Genomic DNA, 17,761 nt, shown 5'->3' with positions numbered 1-17,761 from the left:
GCAAGAGAGGTGGAAACGAGTAAGGGAGGGGGTTGCGCTTGCGCGGTTAAGGAGCAATCGGACGATGGAGGTATTGTGCCAGAGTGCATGCTGACCACGGCAACCGGTTGGGTCCCCGTGGGCTCTGCCCCCCTCCCCCCCCTTCCCCCCTCCTCCTATCTCGAATCGACCGAGCCTATGACAATGTCGCCGGCTATCTCCCACATGGCGAAGATGAGGGAACGGAAGAGAAGAAAAGAGGAGAGGTGAAGTAGAAGACGGCGTGTCCACTTCAAGTTACCAGCCCTGATCCAACGGAGCACGTCGAAGCCCAGCGCAGCACACCAGATCAGTTACCAGCCAACAAATAAGGCCCATTTTGACCCAAGAAATAAAGCCCAATTTTGCCCGGCCCATGCATGCACCCCCAGCTTCCACGTAGACCCATGGCTGCCACCACACCCATATCCACGTGCATATATGCTTGCCAGCTCGTCCCTTCCCCGGCATCCAAATCCTCGTACACGCCATCCCCTCGCCATGGATGGCATGGCCAAGAAACCGACGAGCTCCACCTACTCCCCCCCCCCCCCCCCCCCGACCCGATCGGCGTCGCGCCCGCCGCGTAGCAGTTGCACCGCGCGCCGCCGCTACCCGCCAACTCACACCTACCACCCTCCCCCCTCCCCCGCGCGCGACGTGGGCTCGCTGCATGAGCCCATGGCGGACACGTCGCCTCGCCACCTCCCCCCCGCCGCCGCCCTCCGCCGAGCTTAAATGCACCCCCGCTTCCGCCTCCTCCAACGCCATTCCCCACCACCACCTGTCGACGGCGTACGACTACTATCTCGGTGCTTTGTTGCTAGCTTCTTCCAGCTAGCCATGGGTGTGAAGTGGAAAGGTGGTGGCGCGCTCCTCCTGCTCGCCGCCGGGCTGCTCCTGGTGGCCGTGGCGGCGGCGGCGGCGGAGGAGGAGGGTCGGCGGGACCCGAAGGAGGAGCTCCGGTGGTGCAAGAAGCAGTGCCGGTGGGAGGCCGGGCAGGACCAGCGGCAGCTGAGGGAGTGCGAGGAGCAGTGTCTCCAGCGGCAGCAGGAGGACGACGACGACGACGAGAACACGCACGGCGGCGGCGGCAAGGAGTGCCGCCGCGAGTGCCGTGGCTACCGCGACGAGCCGTGGCGGAAGCAGGAGTGCATGAGGCAGTGCGAGTGGCGCCGCCACGAGCAGCACCACCACGGCGGCGGCCATGGCGGATCCAGGCCGGACTGCCGTGAGCAGTGCGAGCACCAGCAGGACTGGTGGGAGAAGCAGCGCTGCCTCATGGACTGCCGCCACCGGCGACAGGAGGTCGACGCCGACGACGACAACCACCATGGCAGAGACCCCTGCTACAAGCAGTGCCGCCACCACCACGACCAGTGGAAGAAGCAACAATGCATGGAGGAGTGCAGATACCACCAGCGCCAACAAGACGCCGCCGTCGACGTCGACGAGGAAGACGACAACCACGGCGGCGATCGCTGCCGCAAGCAGTGCCAGCACCACCATGACCAGTGGAAGAAGCAGCAGTGCATCCAAGATTGCAGGTACCATCACCGCCAAGAAGACGACGTCGTCGAGGAAGAAGACGGCCATGGCGATCAGCAATGCCGCAAGCAGTGCCAACACCACCATGACCAATGGAAGAAGCAACAATGCATGCAAGACTGCAGGCAGTGGCGGCGCCAGGAGGAGGAAGAGGCCGCCGTCGACGAGGAAGAAGACCACAACTACGGCGGCGAGAGAGAGCAACACTGCCGCAAGCGATGCCAGCACCACCACGACCAATGGAAGAGGCAGCAATGCATGCAGGACTGCAGGTACAGGCGCCAGGAGGAAGACGACGTCGTCGACGATGACAACCACCACGGCGGCGGCGGCGGCCATGGCGGCGACCACTGCCGGAGGCAATGCCAGCACCACCGCGAGTGGCACGAGAGGCAGCGGTGCATGCGAGACTGCCACGAGCGCCGCCATGGATGGGCCACGGTGGCCGCCGAAGCCATCCTCCAGGCAGTGTAATTAAAGGTAACGTAATTAAGATACTGCTTCGCCGGGTGTAGGGTATAGCTAGCTAGGGTTTCCATGGTCGATCGACCTAGAGCTAGTGCTGTGCTGCTCGCGCGCGTGCACACACGAATGTGTACGCGAGGGAGGGGAGAGGAATAAATTGAGCAGGAGATAGATGGCCATGGCTCTCTCCGATAGGAGAGCTTCTATATATCTGGGGGAGACTTGGAAGCTATATATACTAGCTAGTGTCTACTATGTCTATGTATCCGGTTGTTGCAGTACACTTGTGCTTGGAAGAGGTGTATGTATGAGATAAATAAAGTGGCGTTCGCGAAAAAGAAGAGATAAATAAAGTGAGAGCCCTTTGAGTAAGGTATTTGTTTGATTTAGATTAGGAAGTGGATTTTGATCCCTCGAGTGGATATACTCTCGTTGTTTGTATGTCACTTAAATGGTTATGAAAAAAAATTGAAAAAATTCGAGAAAATGTATTAACATGTAACATATCACTCCATAAACATGCAAGTAAAAATTCAACTTTCACATCTCGCAACGAAAAAAACAAATTTGACTCTGAATATACGTTAACTAGCTGCGGTTCAATTTGTTTTTTTTTCATTACGAAATGTAGAAGTTAAATTTGAACGAGGGGATATCCTCTCGAGGGATTAAAATAGTTTCCCTTTAGATTATTGAGCGAATTATTTTCGTAAATTATTACATATTTTGAAAATAACATATAGCTAAAAAAGAGTGGTCTAAGTGATGCGGTGGAATAAAGTAGTTTTAAAAAAGGGTTTGTTGGAATCATGCCACCCTAATATGTACTTTTTTTATACCGTGTAAAGCAAATAATTTGTTTTAAGAAAATGGTAGATAAGCTGTATAAAAATGATAGGGCTATGTGTAAGCTAGCGCTGGAGAGATGACGGAATGAATCTGGAATTTCCAATGTTGTGAGAAATTACTTTTACTCTGCTTGAGAAAATGCATTGCTTTGTTCTCCGCCAAGTTCCTGTTAATCCTGAATTATGATCATTCCAGAAGTCCAGATCAAGCTAGCGTGACAACATCACTGTACAGTATTATTAATTGGGGCTAGCAGCAGACATAAGATGTTGCATGATCTCTGTTGATTCTGATAATTTCCTGTCCTGCAAGGCTGCAACATGCTGAAACTGACGGCAATTTTACAGTAACTGCAACGGCACACATGTCCATGTAACCAGGAAAACGAAATTGTACAGGTAGATAATTAGTAGTATTAGAGTACTAATTAACTCGTCTGCTAACTAGAAGGCATCTCAAGTCAGCAATTTATCTTGGGAAAGCTCTATGCCTCTGTTAATGTTAACATAGAACAGAACAATACATTTGAAAGGTTTGTCAGTGTCAGTTTCAGGCCATATGATGCGGTAGTTTCTTACTGCTTAATGCAAAGAAATTAAATTACAGTAACTTTGGGTAAAGTGAGACATTTCATTGAACATATTTAGCCAATGTATCTATATTAATTAGAGGGGTGCTTGGAAGGGTTGACTTCTGCAGCAGCTGCAGCAGAATTTGTGCTGCTGGTGCATAGCTGCAGGCACAAGCGAGCAAGTTTATAACTCTATCCAGTTCTGTTACTGTATCAATCCGTTTAACACACCAGTAAAGATCCTTGCATGCATCAGTAATTCAGTATAACAGTAGTGAAGTTTTCTCCTATCAAACTGAACTGACTGAATGATGTAGGGATGCGGCATTGCGTGTGGTGGAAGAAGATGCTCCTGTGAATCGAGTTAGTTTGGTTCTATGGAGTCATTGTGATGTATATGCAGGTCATGGCATGGACAGACATTTTTATTTTCAGAAAGAGAATGCATGAACTCAGAGACAAACCCAAGGCTGTAATTAAGTAACCAGTAAGAAGAAATTTACTATTACTCCGGTATTTAGTTCGACATCTAGTTCATTTCCATCCATCATCTCTACACATACTGACATACAGTTGGTTTATCCAGGAACTTATGCTGCTCAGCTAATCAGCTATCACCAACTCTGCTCACAGCTATGCACACAGTGTATGTAGTACATTACACATCAAGTTTTCTTCTTTTTTTTTTCCTTTTTCTTTTATACAAAGTCCTTCCTGGAGACTGGAACGTGTCTTCTACAGGGATGTTTTATGAGGCTTCAGGATTCGTCATCGCTGTTGGAGCCCACCGAAGAGGATGATGACAGTGAACTTGGAGCCTGATACTGCACCTGAGCCTGAGACTGTTGCTGCGCCTGGTTCCTGAAGCTTTGAGGATGAAGCGGGGGACGATGTCGAGGCGGGTGCGAGGAGCTCTTCTGGTTGTGACTCATGTTGATGACTGCTGTTATGATGTCCATTATTGTGGGGAGAAACCCAGATGTAATAGTCAGAAGACCTGAGAGCTGCATATGAAAGAACATCCTTGAGATTTAGTTTGAATACATGCCGTGTAATTCAGTTGAACTGAAATGCACTAGATAGAAATTTAAGAGCAGTTTGGCTCTGTATATCCACTTGTGGATATAGAGGCCGGATTTTTATCCATTATCTAAAATAAAAATTAAGAGCAGAATTCTGCCTGATGAAACCAGCTAAGGTGATCCAGCCCCTTTACTCCTTTCTAGCAACAGCGACTTTGATAAAAAAGCACTGGGATGTAATTTATGCGAAACGCGTTCTGTAGAATATTACCGTGCCATGGCGAAAATAGGCTGTGATGTCATATTGCAACCATGCAGCATAGGATACTACGAAGGCGACGAAGAGCCCCAGCAGATATAAAGGGTTCCTGTCCAAGAGTTCATAAACAGAGAGAAGATGCTGGTTAGTGGTTACATATGTTAACCGTCAAGTTCGGATTTCTCAGTTTATGCGTTTATAAGGATAAGAAAGCTACTTCATTGAGATGATTACCTTAGAAGGAATATAAATTCGTTGTAACCTAAAATTGCGAGAAGCAAAACAGTCCATGCAGGTGGCAGCCAATTATTGCTACGTCTGTGTGCTTCCTGGTGGAAGAAAATTTGGTAAGCACAGAGCACCAACAATCAGATAGAAATATCATAAATGGAGTTTCACATAATGGACAAAAAGAACATATTTCATGAAAAGCTTATCACTTCTTTTAGTATTTTTTTAAGGGCATTGAAGACCCGCCTCTGAAATTAGCAGGCCAGGGTTCATGGTTCACTCTTCATAATAAGAAAACAACAAATTCAGTTATGTTTTACCTATCCATTTGATCAAAATAAATCAGTGTTATGCAATATACTGGATAAGCACTTGAGCAGAAATGGCCCACTTGAACAGAAATGGCCCAGAAATATACCTGCATAGAAATTGCTTGTGCAACAGCATACTCTGTCTCTGCATTGAATTGCCTCCAGATGGATTTACACTGCACTGGTGTGATCAGCGTATTCTTTTCTGACACCTGTACAGACTTAAAAATGTTAACGACTTATTCATCACATTTGCCCTTCTAAATCATAAATTTCTAAATCTAAGTGTCAGCACCTCCTCCCATGTGCTTGAAGCAAGAGGATCAGATGTGAATTCAATACTCCTTTTCTGTGAAAGCGGTCCTCCATCTAAAAGAGCAGTCGTTAGAGCCCGATCTATTTTATCTGGTTTATCGTCCAAACGTACAGCTGCCATTACCGACATAAGTCTTAAAGCCTGCAGTGGGAAGGTGATACATAGATCATGTTTCTACAGCATAGATCAGGATAAATGAGTGCAATATTGATCAACAGGAAAGAATATACCGCTAAGCGTGCTTCTCTAGTGATTGCACGTATATCTTCATTTCCTTTCCATGTCCTAGGCATGGAATCCTTATCACGGCTCAACACAGTGGAAAACCTAGAGTCCAATTAAACAGGTAGAGATAAGATAAATGTTCCAAAAATGGTAAGTGTGATCCCTGAAAAGTCAAGATATGTTTGCTAAGTTTTCCTCCAAAAATAATAGTAGCAGATTCTACCTTTCTTTCATACGCATCAGAACGTTCCCAGCTTCTTCTCTAGCTTTCTCTTCTACTATACTTCTTGCATGTTCTCTTAATTCCATGACCATCTTACGGATAGTTGTCTGGTCTAGTTCAAACTCGGAGAGGGAAGCTGAGAATGCCAAAATAGCACTTTCAGTCGCATGCCTGTAAAGTCTTCTAATACATGCCCAAGAGTCCTTTTCACCAGTTTCCAAGATTGACTGTACAGGTCCAGCAAGTGTATCCAAGAGTTTTTTCTGAACATTGCGGCAACAAAAGGTCCAAGCATGAGGATGGTTTTTTTAAAAATCCACCGTAAGAACTCATGAAATGGGGAATTCTAGGAACATGCTGAAATTGCAATAATAAACCGTGCACTGAGTATGAAAAATAACCTCATAATTAGCCTTTAGTTCAGCCAGTTTTGTACCCCGAACAGATGTTGCATGAGCTTCTATATGCTGCTCCAGTTTGCTCCTAACTTTTGTCGTGTCCCACTCTGCATGCTTAACCAAAGCATCTGCATGACAATGGAGGGACTTGATGTCATGTATCGTAAACCAAAGATTTAAGGAATGATGAGTTTCAAATCACATTACTTCAAACTACTAGGAATTTACTTATGTTGAACATTGCCGTATTTCTAGTATAATCTGAATGAATAAACTATTATTTGAAAAACATACACAATATGGTTGGCAGGAGCAAGCACAAGAGGCTTAAAACAAGATCAAGAAGCAAAGGCTCATAGTACTAGTCGACGTATGGTTTAGACATTCATTGACAATAAAACTATCAAATGAGCACCAAACTATGGAGATTTGGCTTTTGCAGCATTGGATTTGCAGGACAAAAAAATGACAGCAGAAAGAGGTCAGCATGCATGTCACATTTGACAAATGGCTAAATATTTTAGTCCCAATAAATCTTAGCCGTGGTTTGTTTACCTCTCAATCCAGCATCAAATTCCGCCATTGATGACTGCACACAATAACGAGCTGATGCTGCAAATCCCTCACCGCTCCTTAATGATTGTTCTAGATCACTTTTGAATTTGTTCAGAACCACATGATGCAGGTGTTCTAACATTTTCTTGAAAGCATCATATGTGTGCTGCAAAACCCAAGATTTATGAGACCAGTTGATCAAATAAGGACAAATAAAACAGTCGATTTACATTTTTCTGACAGATGTCATCCTCTCTAATTAGTAAGAGCCAAATTTTTATATTATAATAGTCATATATGCAATTATCACTGTAATTATCCAGAGTGCCTAAAATATTTATAGGACCTTTCTTCGAATGTATGTGTGCATATTAGCAATCCATTATTTGAAATGTCATGAACAAGCAAGAATTATTAAGAAAAACAAACATTTTCCTACATTGACTAGTGTAATCTTCATAACCAAACACCATCATCTGGTTAAACTACTTTCTCTAAGCCATAACTGGAATTAGTAACATAGAAATGAGTAACTCACTTTTAGGATTTCAGATTCTAACTGTTGGCGTTTAGCGGTTCTCACATCCTCATCAAAGTACATGGCTTCTGTGTCATACCTGCAGGAAAATGTTAAGTTAAGACTGTCAGAACTCCGAATAAAAATAAATGAACATTTGTTACATGTGCAATCTAAGAACTCTATATTTTTACTTTGTGGCATCCATGACCCCAAACATAGTCTATTTACTAGAAAAAGAAAACTCCAAAACCATTGGAAGAAGAAACATAAATAAGAACAACAAAGGAATATCCATTCTTTCAGATTACCATTAAAATATACATTGTCAATGGACATGCTGCAGATAGGATAATTAGTCATAGATAGCAGAAAATAAAACTAACAGGTCAATGGACATGTTAAGCAAGAACAGAAACACTTTAATACTTGAAAACATTGTAAGGATAATTAGTCATATCACTCACTCAGATAGATAAAAATCAAGAATAGCATTAAGCTTCTTTCCAAAGCCTGGTACTAGACCAGAATTTGCAGCTGTTTCTAGCTCCAACCAGCCCTGCAGAGATGAATAGTTAATTCTCATGGTACCAATTAAATAAAATAATGTATAGATACAACAATGAGAACACGCTACCTTATCAGATATGAAACTTCTGAGCTTTTCATCCGCAATCTCTTCACACCGAACAGTAGCAACCATGATCTACAGAATATATGGAACAGATAAAATATAATATATGATTTGCAACTAAGTTCATGGAGTGGTGAATTGGTAATGATTATAATGCAAGTATTTAGTTGTTCACAATCAAAAGCACCAAAAAGGCACAAAAAACCTTGTGAGCGGGAAGGTTGAGATCCTTGTTTTCCCGTATTACTTTCCAGATCTGGAGTGCACTAAGACAAAAACCTGAAGCAGGAATCACACCTCTTCTATCAGCTGCTAGACCACCTGGAGCGATTGAATGAATAAATCTCTGCCTGAGTTGCCCAACCTGTAGCAATAGAAGTAAGTAACAATACAATATGTCTCCATTGAAGTGACACGCTTGCAAGTTGTAAGTTTCATTCTGCGGTGAATGTGATTATGCAATTAGTAGAAAGAACATTCTGTGGTACAGGATAAAAAATAAGTATTTTACCTGCTCCTTAAATAGATTTTCTTTCTCTTCGTAACTTGACAGAGCAGTAACCTCCACCTTTATATAACAAAATATATATATATATCAGTTTATATATGCAACTTCCACTTCAGAAAACCTAAGCACTGACATTGAAGAATTCACTTAGTGCAGCTTCCTTGTAAACTTCTGGTTTGCGAACAGCATTCCATATCTGTAAGAACAGAAGAAGTGGTAAAACCTTTAGTGTGGCAATGAGGAAAGGCAGCTGAGCAAAACATAAGACATAAACACCTTCTGGATATCCTCCTTCAGAGCTTGGGTTAGATACTCTAGTGGAGTCTGCAGAGACAATAAAAAAAAAAAACTCATACCAGTTAAGGATGTCTGCCCAAGAAATGGGAGGAACATATTTTGTAAATTTTATTTGGTTTTCTCTGAGACTGTCCAAACCTTGGTTTTATCGCGAATAACAAGTAGCAACGTTGTTTTGCGTGGGCTGAATAAACGCATCAATACCTCAAATAGAAAGAGAAAAACGAATAGATTAAAATATGTAACTGAGACAAAAGTCATGATTAGTGTCACTGAGACGGATGCTACCTCAAATATTGTTTTCAACAGAGGCCTATTAGCTGCATGTTCTCGTCCTATATCATGACACCACCTATAAAAGGCATATTCACCAAGCCACATAAGAAGGTTGAGAAAAGCAAAATGAAGTTCTCCCGACTCATTAACGTTATATTCGCCAATAATGAAGTATCAAACGATATAGAAACTTACAAATTTATCATAACAATATCTGATACTGCCAGAGCAAAAAGGGCACTCTGCTTCTCGAAGGCTGTATCATCCTGCAAGCATAACAGATGGAATTTGGATGAGGACCGAATGCGATGTAGCTTCACAAATGAACGGTTCACAGAGATTGATAGACTGAAAGTGAAAGATATAGAGCATCACTTTAACAAAAGAGATGTCACAATTTACTGTAAAAATGACAGCGGCAGATATTCAGAGTTGATGCTAGAAATCACAGCTAAAAGTATTGAACAGGAATGCGTAGAGAATTAGTATGAATGCATGACTTCCTTGCATTTCTAATAGATGCTCCCATGAATCAGCTGTACAGGGTGATTAAGTAATTGTACTACAACAACAATAACAGCATTTACAGCTCATTGCAGGCCGAGTTCTAATGACACCCACTACATGGCAACTATTTTGGAAATAAGGCCCTAAGGTCCTAGCAAAAAACTTATTAAGGGAGACAACGCCACATGTGGATAAAGCAAGTACTAGAAAAGCAACCTTTTTGTTTTCCACAGCCTAAATACTCAGGTACACAGGACTACTGCTACTAATTAACCACAAGATAAAACATCAAATATTTTACGCAGTTAGAAATGGCATGGAAGAGTTGTACTCAGAATCTTACAAAAGGAAACATGGTATGGAAGGTTTTTTATTCGTATAAACATTATTATAATAAAAGCACATAACACTCAACCTCTCCTCTTTCCCTGCCGTCCGTGCCCTCCAAATCCATTACAACAGTAAACGGCTCAATGCCTACAGCCTTGGCAATCCAAATTCCCTTGGTAGTCTGGCTCCTGACAACAACCAAACAAACAAAACAGGAACAGAATCCATCATCTTAGCTCCAAATGTGAGACAACCGATTGAATGCAATCGAAGAGCAAACAAGAAAAGCAGCGCGCATGCATTTCGGTGGGCAGCAGCAATGTAAATGTTTACCTCCCTTTCAAGGCATCCATCTCCGTGAAGCTTGTCCCGAAGAGTTGGTTGAGCAGGGTGCTTTTCCCTAGCCAGAGTAACAAGGCAAAGCATCAGCATCAGAGATGTTCCCGACATCAATTTCAACTACCATATTATTATCCAAATCACCAAAACAAACATGTCCAGTAAAAAATCGGTGCAAAAAAAAATTAAAAACACTTCCGCAACAGAATATGCTACTAGCGTCATCCAATCTCGATATCCCATCAACCACACAACAAGCATCAAGTACTAACAGACTACTCTGCTCTCTACATGGAGATGGAGGGGTGGTGAACTGGTGATCGTGGGAGGAGGAGGAGGGAGGGGGTAAGGTTCTCTCACCGCTGCCCTGGGGCCCGACGATGGAGACGACGGCGTAGGAGAGGCCACGGCCCAGGAGCCCCGCCCCCGCCGCGAACCGCGCCATCGCCTCCCCGTCCATCTCCCCGTCCGCCCCCACCACCTGCGCCGCGTGGCAGAACCTCTCCCCTCCGCCGCCGCCGGAGATGGGGACCTCCATGGCCACAGCCGCCGCGGGCGCGAGGAGGGAAGCCGACAGCTCGCGACGAACGCCTCCGCCGCGCGGCGAAGAGAGAGAGAGAGAGAGAGAGAGAGAGAGAGAGGAGGGAGAGCGATACGTGGCAGCGCGAGGGGGAGAGGGGGGGTTTTGTACGTGGGGGAGGAAAAGGATGGCGTGTCGAGGACGAGGTAACGGCTGGCGGAGTCGCGAGGGGGTTCCATTCCAATCCAACGGTGGATCCACACGTGAGAGGGTTCTGTTTTTTTTTTTTTTTTTTTTTTTTTTGGCGAGGTGGCAAACCAACGGGGAAAGAAAATTGGTGAAGGTGACAAGAGAAATAAGATATTGCAGTTTTTTTCCTTTCTTCAAGCGTTTCTTAGTCCAACTGTGTTTTAGGGTCTGTTTAATAGAGCTCTAACTTCTAACTTTAGCTTCAGAAATTAGGTCTGTAGTGAAGTTGTGGAGTTGTCTAAATCCACCTTCACATCTCTCTAGTTTATTTTATGCGAGTGCTCCACTCAGCTCCGCTTCCATTTTAGGTGGAGCTGAAACTGTTTAGCTGAGCTCCAGCTATGTGCTAAACAGGTCCTTAGCTCTACCTGAAATGAGGGAGGAGTTGGGTGGAGCTCTCTCACAAAATGATCTAGAGAGGTGAAGCTGGGTTTATGCTGCTCCACAACTCCACTCTAGTCCCAACTCTTCAACCTAAATTTAGGAGTTCAATCTCTACCAAACATTCCCTTCCTAAGGTATTGCGGTTTGGAGTGTGCTATTTATGTCTCCTCGTGGATGGTTGAGAGGGTTTTGGGTATTTTACTAGTTTGACTTTAAATGTTAATTGTGTTATATGCTTGAGAGGAGATAAAAGGAGAAAATTGACCAGTTAGGTAAAACAATGTGATCCATGAGCGCACATAATTAATTAAGTATTAATCATATTGAACTTAAAATATGGATTAATATGATTGTTTAAAAAATGCTATATAAAAACCTTTTTGCAAAAAACACACATTATTTATTAGATTAGAAAGCATCAATCTGCTATTGCCGAAAGCAGCCTAAGCTACGGTGGATAAATAAAGGAAAAATTGGAACCATGCCATTATAATTTTATAAAATTTGAGATATACCATCCTGACCCACATGTCAATGTCATTGACTCATGTGGATCCTACATGTCATTGAGATACCGATGGCATATCTCAAACTTTGCAAAATTATAATGGCATGGTTCCAAATTACCCAATAAAGAAATGAGACGGTGGGAAGGTTGTATAGGTTTATCAAATCAACAGAAATCCTTTTATCTAATAAGTTTAACGTGTAAGTGAAATAGGTGACCACATATACTTGGTTTATTTTGTATACTTGGATTAATTTTTTAAAGATTTAGGGGGTGTAAATACTACTCCCTCCGTCCCGGTCTATCCAAATTCGTTGTCTAGGATATATCACATCCACCCAAAATCTCTTATATTATAAGACGGAGGGAGTAAATAAGGAATGGTGCTACTGACTTACCGCACCACACATTTGTCCCCAAAACTATTGATCGAAAAACAATTATAGAGAGGACACTTAATTTCTTGGATACGATACCAATCAATTTTGAAATCTATGAGTTTTGCAACAACCTTATAGTATTTTAATTTATACTAAAATCATATTGCAATCCTACAAGGAAATACATGGACATGTTTTCGTTTTCGTGTTTCGTGGAGCACGAGCACATATAGGCTGTGTTCTTACCTAGGTTTTCCAACTCATCTCCCTCGTTTTTTGCCCGCACGCTTTTCAAACTGTTAAACGATATACGATACGTTTTTTTGCAAAAAGTTTCTGTACAAAAGTTCCTTAAAAAAATCATATTGATCCATTCTTAAAAAAAATTAGCTAATACTTAATTAATCACGTGCTGCTAATGAACCGTTCCGTTTTCCGTGCGCATTGTTCTAGTTGGGAACATGCTACAGCGAACACAGCCATAATCCTCCACATAACACACACATATGCGCAGACTACACAAGGAATAAACCAAATAACATATTTGCAAACGAAACATAATTTGTAAATAAAACATTCATATACGTGTTTTTAGCGACTTAAAAGCAAAGGCTGAAAAATAAACTTTGATGAAAAAAATCAAAATCAGCTCCAAATTTAATGTTAAAAATTTAAATTTTAGCTAATAAGCATAAACATAAGCGAAAAGATAACGCGCTTGTTACCATGATCTAAACATCGGAGGTCAACATTTAATTTTCCGTTTTAAGTTTTGGTAAGCATTCTTTATTTCCTTAATTTCTTCAGTGATGAAGTGTACGTAGGTACGGTATTGAAGAGAGGGAATTAGCATATCGCCATTTAAAATTACGGCCCATTACTAATTTTGGGCTCTGACAGACGGCCTGCGATCGTGCCATATATATGGGCTGTTATACGGATCGCCATAATTAAGGAGGTCTCGCCAATTTCTACTCTCTAATTAATATAATAAGACCCCTAATTACACAATGAAGTGCATGTTTAATCAGCGTAAATGATCTTTTCAGCGGTATGTAAATTAAATGACAATCAAGTCGATATCAGTACGTACTCTTATCTGTGTGACTGTGTGCACTGTGCACCGTGTTTAATGAATTAATTCTTGGTTTAACAATAAATCATACTATACCTCCATCTCAAAAATATAATGAGTTTTGATCGTATATCTTATGTCCAAAATCATAACTTAAGTTGTTATATTAATTTTGAGAAAGAGGTAGTACAATTTTAACTTCTGTCCAAAATTTTCATGTGCTTTTGTACTGACTTGCATTGTCTACGCATAGATTCATTTCATATTGATGTGGTGGCCTAATAGGCCAAGTAAACATTTAATTTTGAGACTCTGAATGAATCAGCTCGGCCATTATATCTTAGATAATCTATTGCTCAAAACCTTGAAGCTTTCACATCGATCCATCGAGAGTTTACACGGAAGTTCACATATCTCAGCATCATAAATCCATAAGATGCCAATTAGATATGAGACAGTGACATGGCGATGGAGACCCAATGGTCCATGGTTAGGACAAATAACGAAACCACCGAGTAATTAACTGCAGTTAGCCTATACCACTAGTACAAGAGCCATGATAGATGCCGGTTGGGAACCGACTATAGGTGCCGGTTTTCCAACCGACACCTATTGGTTGGCACCAATAAAAACAACCGGCACCTATACCAAAATAGAGCCGGCACCTATAGGTTTGCACGAGCAAAAAAAAAAAAAGAGCCGGCTCGAATCAAGCCGGAACTCACAATCGTAGTCATTGCGCCATCCCCAAACCCTCACAAATCACAGATCGAAACATATTCAGAAACAAAATCATCCACAGATCACAGAAACATCTAAAAGAACTACAAAATCATTCAAAAATCCATCGGGCGCTACTGGCGCCACCGCCTCCGCCGGACCGCCGCCCGACCGTCCCCGACGTCCATCGCCTCCCTTCCATCCGGATCCAGCGGAGGGGAGGGCGCGGCCGCCGCCAGCCGCTGCTGCCGCCTCCGCTGAGGTCCGCTGCCAGCCGCTGTGCCGCCTCCGTCGCCTCCTCTCCGGCTGGATCTCGCGGAGGGGAGGGCGCGGCCACCGCCACCGCCTCCACCGGACCACCGCCCGGCCGTCCCCAAGGTCCACCACCTCCCCTCCAACCGGATCCAGCGGAGGGGAGGGCGCGCCGCCGCCAGCCACTGCCGCGCTTACCTCGATGGGGCTGCCGCCTCCCCCGGGCCACCGCCGTGCCTACCTCGACGGGCCACCGCCATTGCTGCCTCCATCGGGCCGCCGGTGCCACAGAGAGAGAGAGAGCGATGGAGGGAGGCGAGAGAGCAAGAGCGAGAGAGAGACAGGAGCGACCGAGCGACTAATAAAAGGACAGGCGGATGGATAAGGCCGGCTCGCCGGCTCGGCTCCATATAGGTGCCGGTTTTTTATACAAAACCGCCATTATAATAAATTCTAGGTGGCGATTTTGAATAAAAAACTGATACGGTGTTGGTTTTTCTTTAAAACTGACACCTATAATTACTCAAGGTGTCGGTTTTATGTGTTTTTAACTTGTAGGGAAGGGAAAAGTATTATAGGTGCCGGTTTTAACTGCTCCGGCACCTATAATGCCAATCTCTGTGAGCTTTTTTTTTTAGTGTACACACTCTGTCTTAAAAAATAAATTGTTTCTTTTTTATTTTTATGTATGAAAGTTGATATGTCCATGTTCGTGCATAAGAGTTACTACCGAAGTAATTTATTTTAGGATAGAGGCACATAGAGTGATAGATATATCAGATTGAGTATAGGGTCAACTGCAAATGGATGAAGAAAAAAAAATATTCTCTTCATCTCAAAATATAGCAACCTATGATCAAATTAGATATATCATATTGAGTCATTGAGTGATCTAAAATTTTAGAGACCATTTGAGCTTGTCAAATTTATTTTAGAGGCCATTTGAATTTGGCTCTAAGGAGTGGAATGTCTTTTTTTTTAAGAACTCATTATATTATATTATATTATATTACTCCCTCCGTCTCATAATATAGCAACCTAGGATGGGATGAGACCTATCCTAGGACTACGAATCTGGATATGAGGTCCCATCCTAGGTTGCTATATTATGGGACGGAGGGAGTATAGATGAAAGACAGGGTTCAGAGGATATGAAATCCCCGATACAATGTCTACAACCAAAGATGTTAGGGTGCGTTTGGTTGCAAGGATGGGATAGGATGAGATGGGACGAACCCACTTTTGGGGTTGTTTGGTTGAGGGGTGAGTGGGATGGGTTGGTCCCTGGAGAGGAATATCCCTCTCAGATCCAGGACCAACCGATCCGGGAAAATCTGGCGGATGAACTCGTCCCAGTTGGGACGAGCGAACGGCATGACGACGCGTTGCTCGAGCTCAGGGCCGGCCTGCGCGCTCGCCCTACTCGCCCTCAGGAGCAGCGGCAGACACCGGCGGGCTCAGCGACGGCGACCGCGGCATGCTCGGCGACGGCGACCGCGGCTGCGGCCACGGGGGCTTGGCGACGGCGGCCGCGGGAGGCTTGATGACGGCGACCGCGAGGGGCTCAGCGACCGCGGGGGGCTTGGCAACGGCGGATTTAGTGGTGGGGATGGCGGTGGAGGCGGATCCGCGTCCTCTACCTACTCGCCGCCAGCTTGCTCCTTCGCCCGCGCGACAGCCGTCGCGCTCCTCCGCCTGCTTGGCCATCGTCGTGCTCCTCCAACTGCACCCCTGCTCGCCCATCCGTGCTCCTCCTCTGTCTGTCCGCCTGCTCGCAATCTTGCGCCACTCCTTCTCGCCGCTAGCCATCGTCGCACTCATCCGCCCACCCGCTGAGCTCCCACAAGGCTGTCGTCACACATCTCTGCTCACTCTCCTCTTTCTCGCTGATGGTGATAGCAAACGGCGCCCATCCCATCTCTCGCTCATCCCTTCAACCAAACAAAAAAATTAGGATTGTCCTATCCTACAAACCAAACAAGTAAATGGAATCATCCCAACCCCAAAATCAGGGATGGTTTTATCCCATCCCACCTAATCCCGAAAACAAACACATGCTTACAGAACAAAACCATCCCTTTAGAAGAAAGTAAGGGTGGTAGAACTAAAAAAACAATCCTGCAAATGAAATCATACAACATTAATGGATGAGATCGACGGCATTGCCACAACGACAACATCCACATGGCTCTACTACTGACGTGCACGCCGCTTGACATACCAGTAACCCCTTCGACTGCCTTCACGGGAATGACACTATACTGGCCGTACAACATCATAAATCTATTATTAACATCAATTCATCAAAATTTCATGCGAAATAATAATATTTGACAACGATGGTAGTAATGAGAGAAACACTTAATCCAAAAACATATATATGTGTTACTTAATAGTTAAACACTTAAACATAATTCAAATCGACTAAAGCCATATTCGGTAGAAGGATCACTTATTGTAGAACAACAAGTCGTATACCGGTATGTCAATTTCGATCTCACTCCGGTCAGTACCGGCCCAATATATGGCATAGACAAAAATAACTTCGTAGCTAAACATAGTTAAGGAATTGATTAAACCATAGTTCTAAAAAACTGATTAAACCAAATTCGACGACGGAATCCTATCTTACTGTAAAGTTATCCCTCACTAACTCCTTAAGCTCAACATGTAAAGATACCACATCATCATCCACTAACAAGATGACACATCATCATCCACTAACAATCATCACATTTAAACATCATGCAAACATGCTATATCTTTATAGTTTTTATAATTTAAGAGCTTTTCAAATACAAACATGTTAAATTATTATCCAATATAATTCACATAATGTTTCAATGTATATCTTTATTATGTTTTATAATATCCTATATACTTATATGGTTCATCCTCAGTTAGTGCTTAAATAATTAATCTATGGTCCAAATTATCTTTATCATTTTTTCCTCTAATTAAGTCATATCACATTAATTGTTTTTAGCCTTTAGATGATTAATCTACGGTCCAAACTATCTCACTACTTTTCTTCTTTCATAAAGTCATACCACCTTACTTTTTACGTTTAAATCACCATTCTACATACTATTTAAATTTAAATTATCATAAACCACATTAATTTACTTAATCTGATGTTATCTAGCTATTTTACACGTTATTTTTTTTATTGCTATCATACTAAATTTCCGCAGCAATGCGCGGGGTTTCACCTAGTTGGTTAGAAGAATGGTACCAGATCGATCAAGTGACATCAATTTCAGCCATTCCGGTC

At 43.4% G+C, this 17,761-nt stretch overlaps 2 protein-coding genes across 2 annotated transcripts; one reads left to right on the top strand and one right to left on the bottom strand.

Annotated features, from left to right (window-relative positions):
- The first annotated feature begins 784 nt into the window (after window positions 1-784).
- On the top strand, window positions 785-2,403 carry LOC4350789 (antimicrobial peptides). Its single transcript, XM_015760040.3, has one exon. It carries the CDS (start codon window positions 862-864, stop codon window positions 2,038-2,040), a length of 1,179 nt encoding a protein of 392 aa, XP_015615526.1. The 5' UTR covers window positions 785-861; the 3' UTR covers window positions 2,041-2,403.
- Window positions 2,404-3,906: 1,503 nt separating this feature from the next.
- On the bottom strand, window positions 3,907-11,057 carry LOC4350788 (protein ROOT HAIR DEFECTIVE 3 homolog 2-like). Its single transcript, NM_001423425.1, has 22 exons — window positions 10,760-11,057; window positions 10,394-10,460; window positions 10,146-10,248; window positions 9,419-9,489; window positions 9,236-9,299; window positions 9,086-9,151; window positions 8,927-8,974; window positions 8,784-8,846; window positions 8,654-8,710; window positions 8,348-8,506; window positions 8,146-8,214; window positions 7,976-8,067; window positions 7,530-7,608; window positions 6,992-7,157; window positions 6,440-6,564; window positions 6,039-6,301; window positions 5,821-5,917; window positions 5,570-5,731; window positions 5,382-5,486; window positions 4,967-5,061; window positions 4,745-4,841; window positions 3,907-4,455 (listed from the first exon to the last, which is right to left on the bottom strand). The coding sequence occupies exons 1-22, from the start codon at window positions 10,935-10,937 to the stop codon at window positions 4,210-4,212; spliced, it is 2,472 nt and encodes an 823-aa protein (NP_001410354.1). The 5' UTR covers window positions 10,938-11,057; the 3' UTR covers window positions 3,907-4,209.
- Window positions 11,058-17,761: the final 6,704 nt, after the last annotated feature.

The sequence above is a fragment of the Oryza sativa genome, chromosome 11 (genome assembly GCF_034140825.1).
Source record: "Oryza sativa Japonica Group chromosome 11, ASM3414082v1".
Taxonomy (NCBI): Eukaryota; Viridiplantae; Streptophyta; class Magnoliopsida; order Poales; family Poaceae; genus Oryza; species Oryza sativa.
This window is presented reverse-complemented; position numbering and strand designations above follow the sequence as displayed.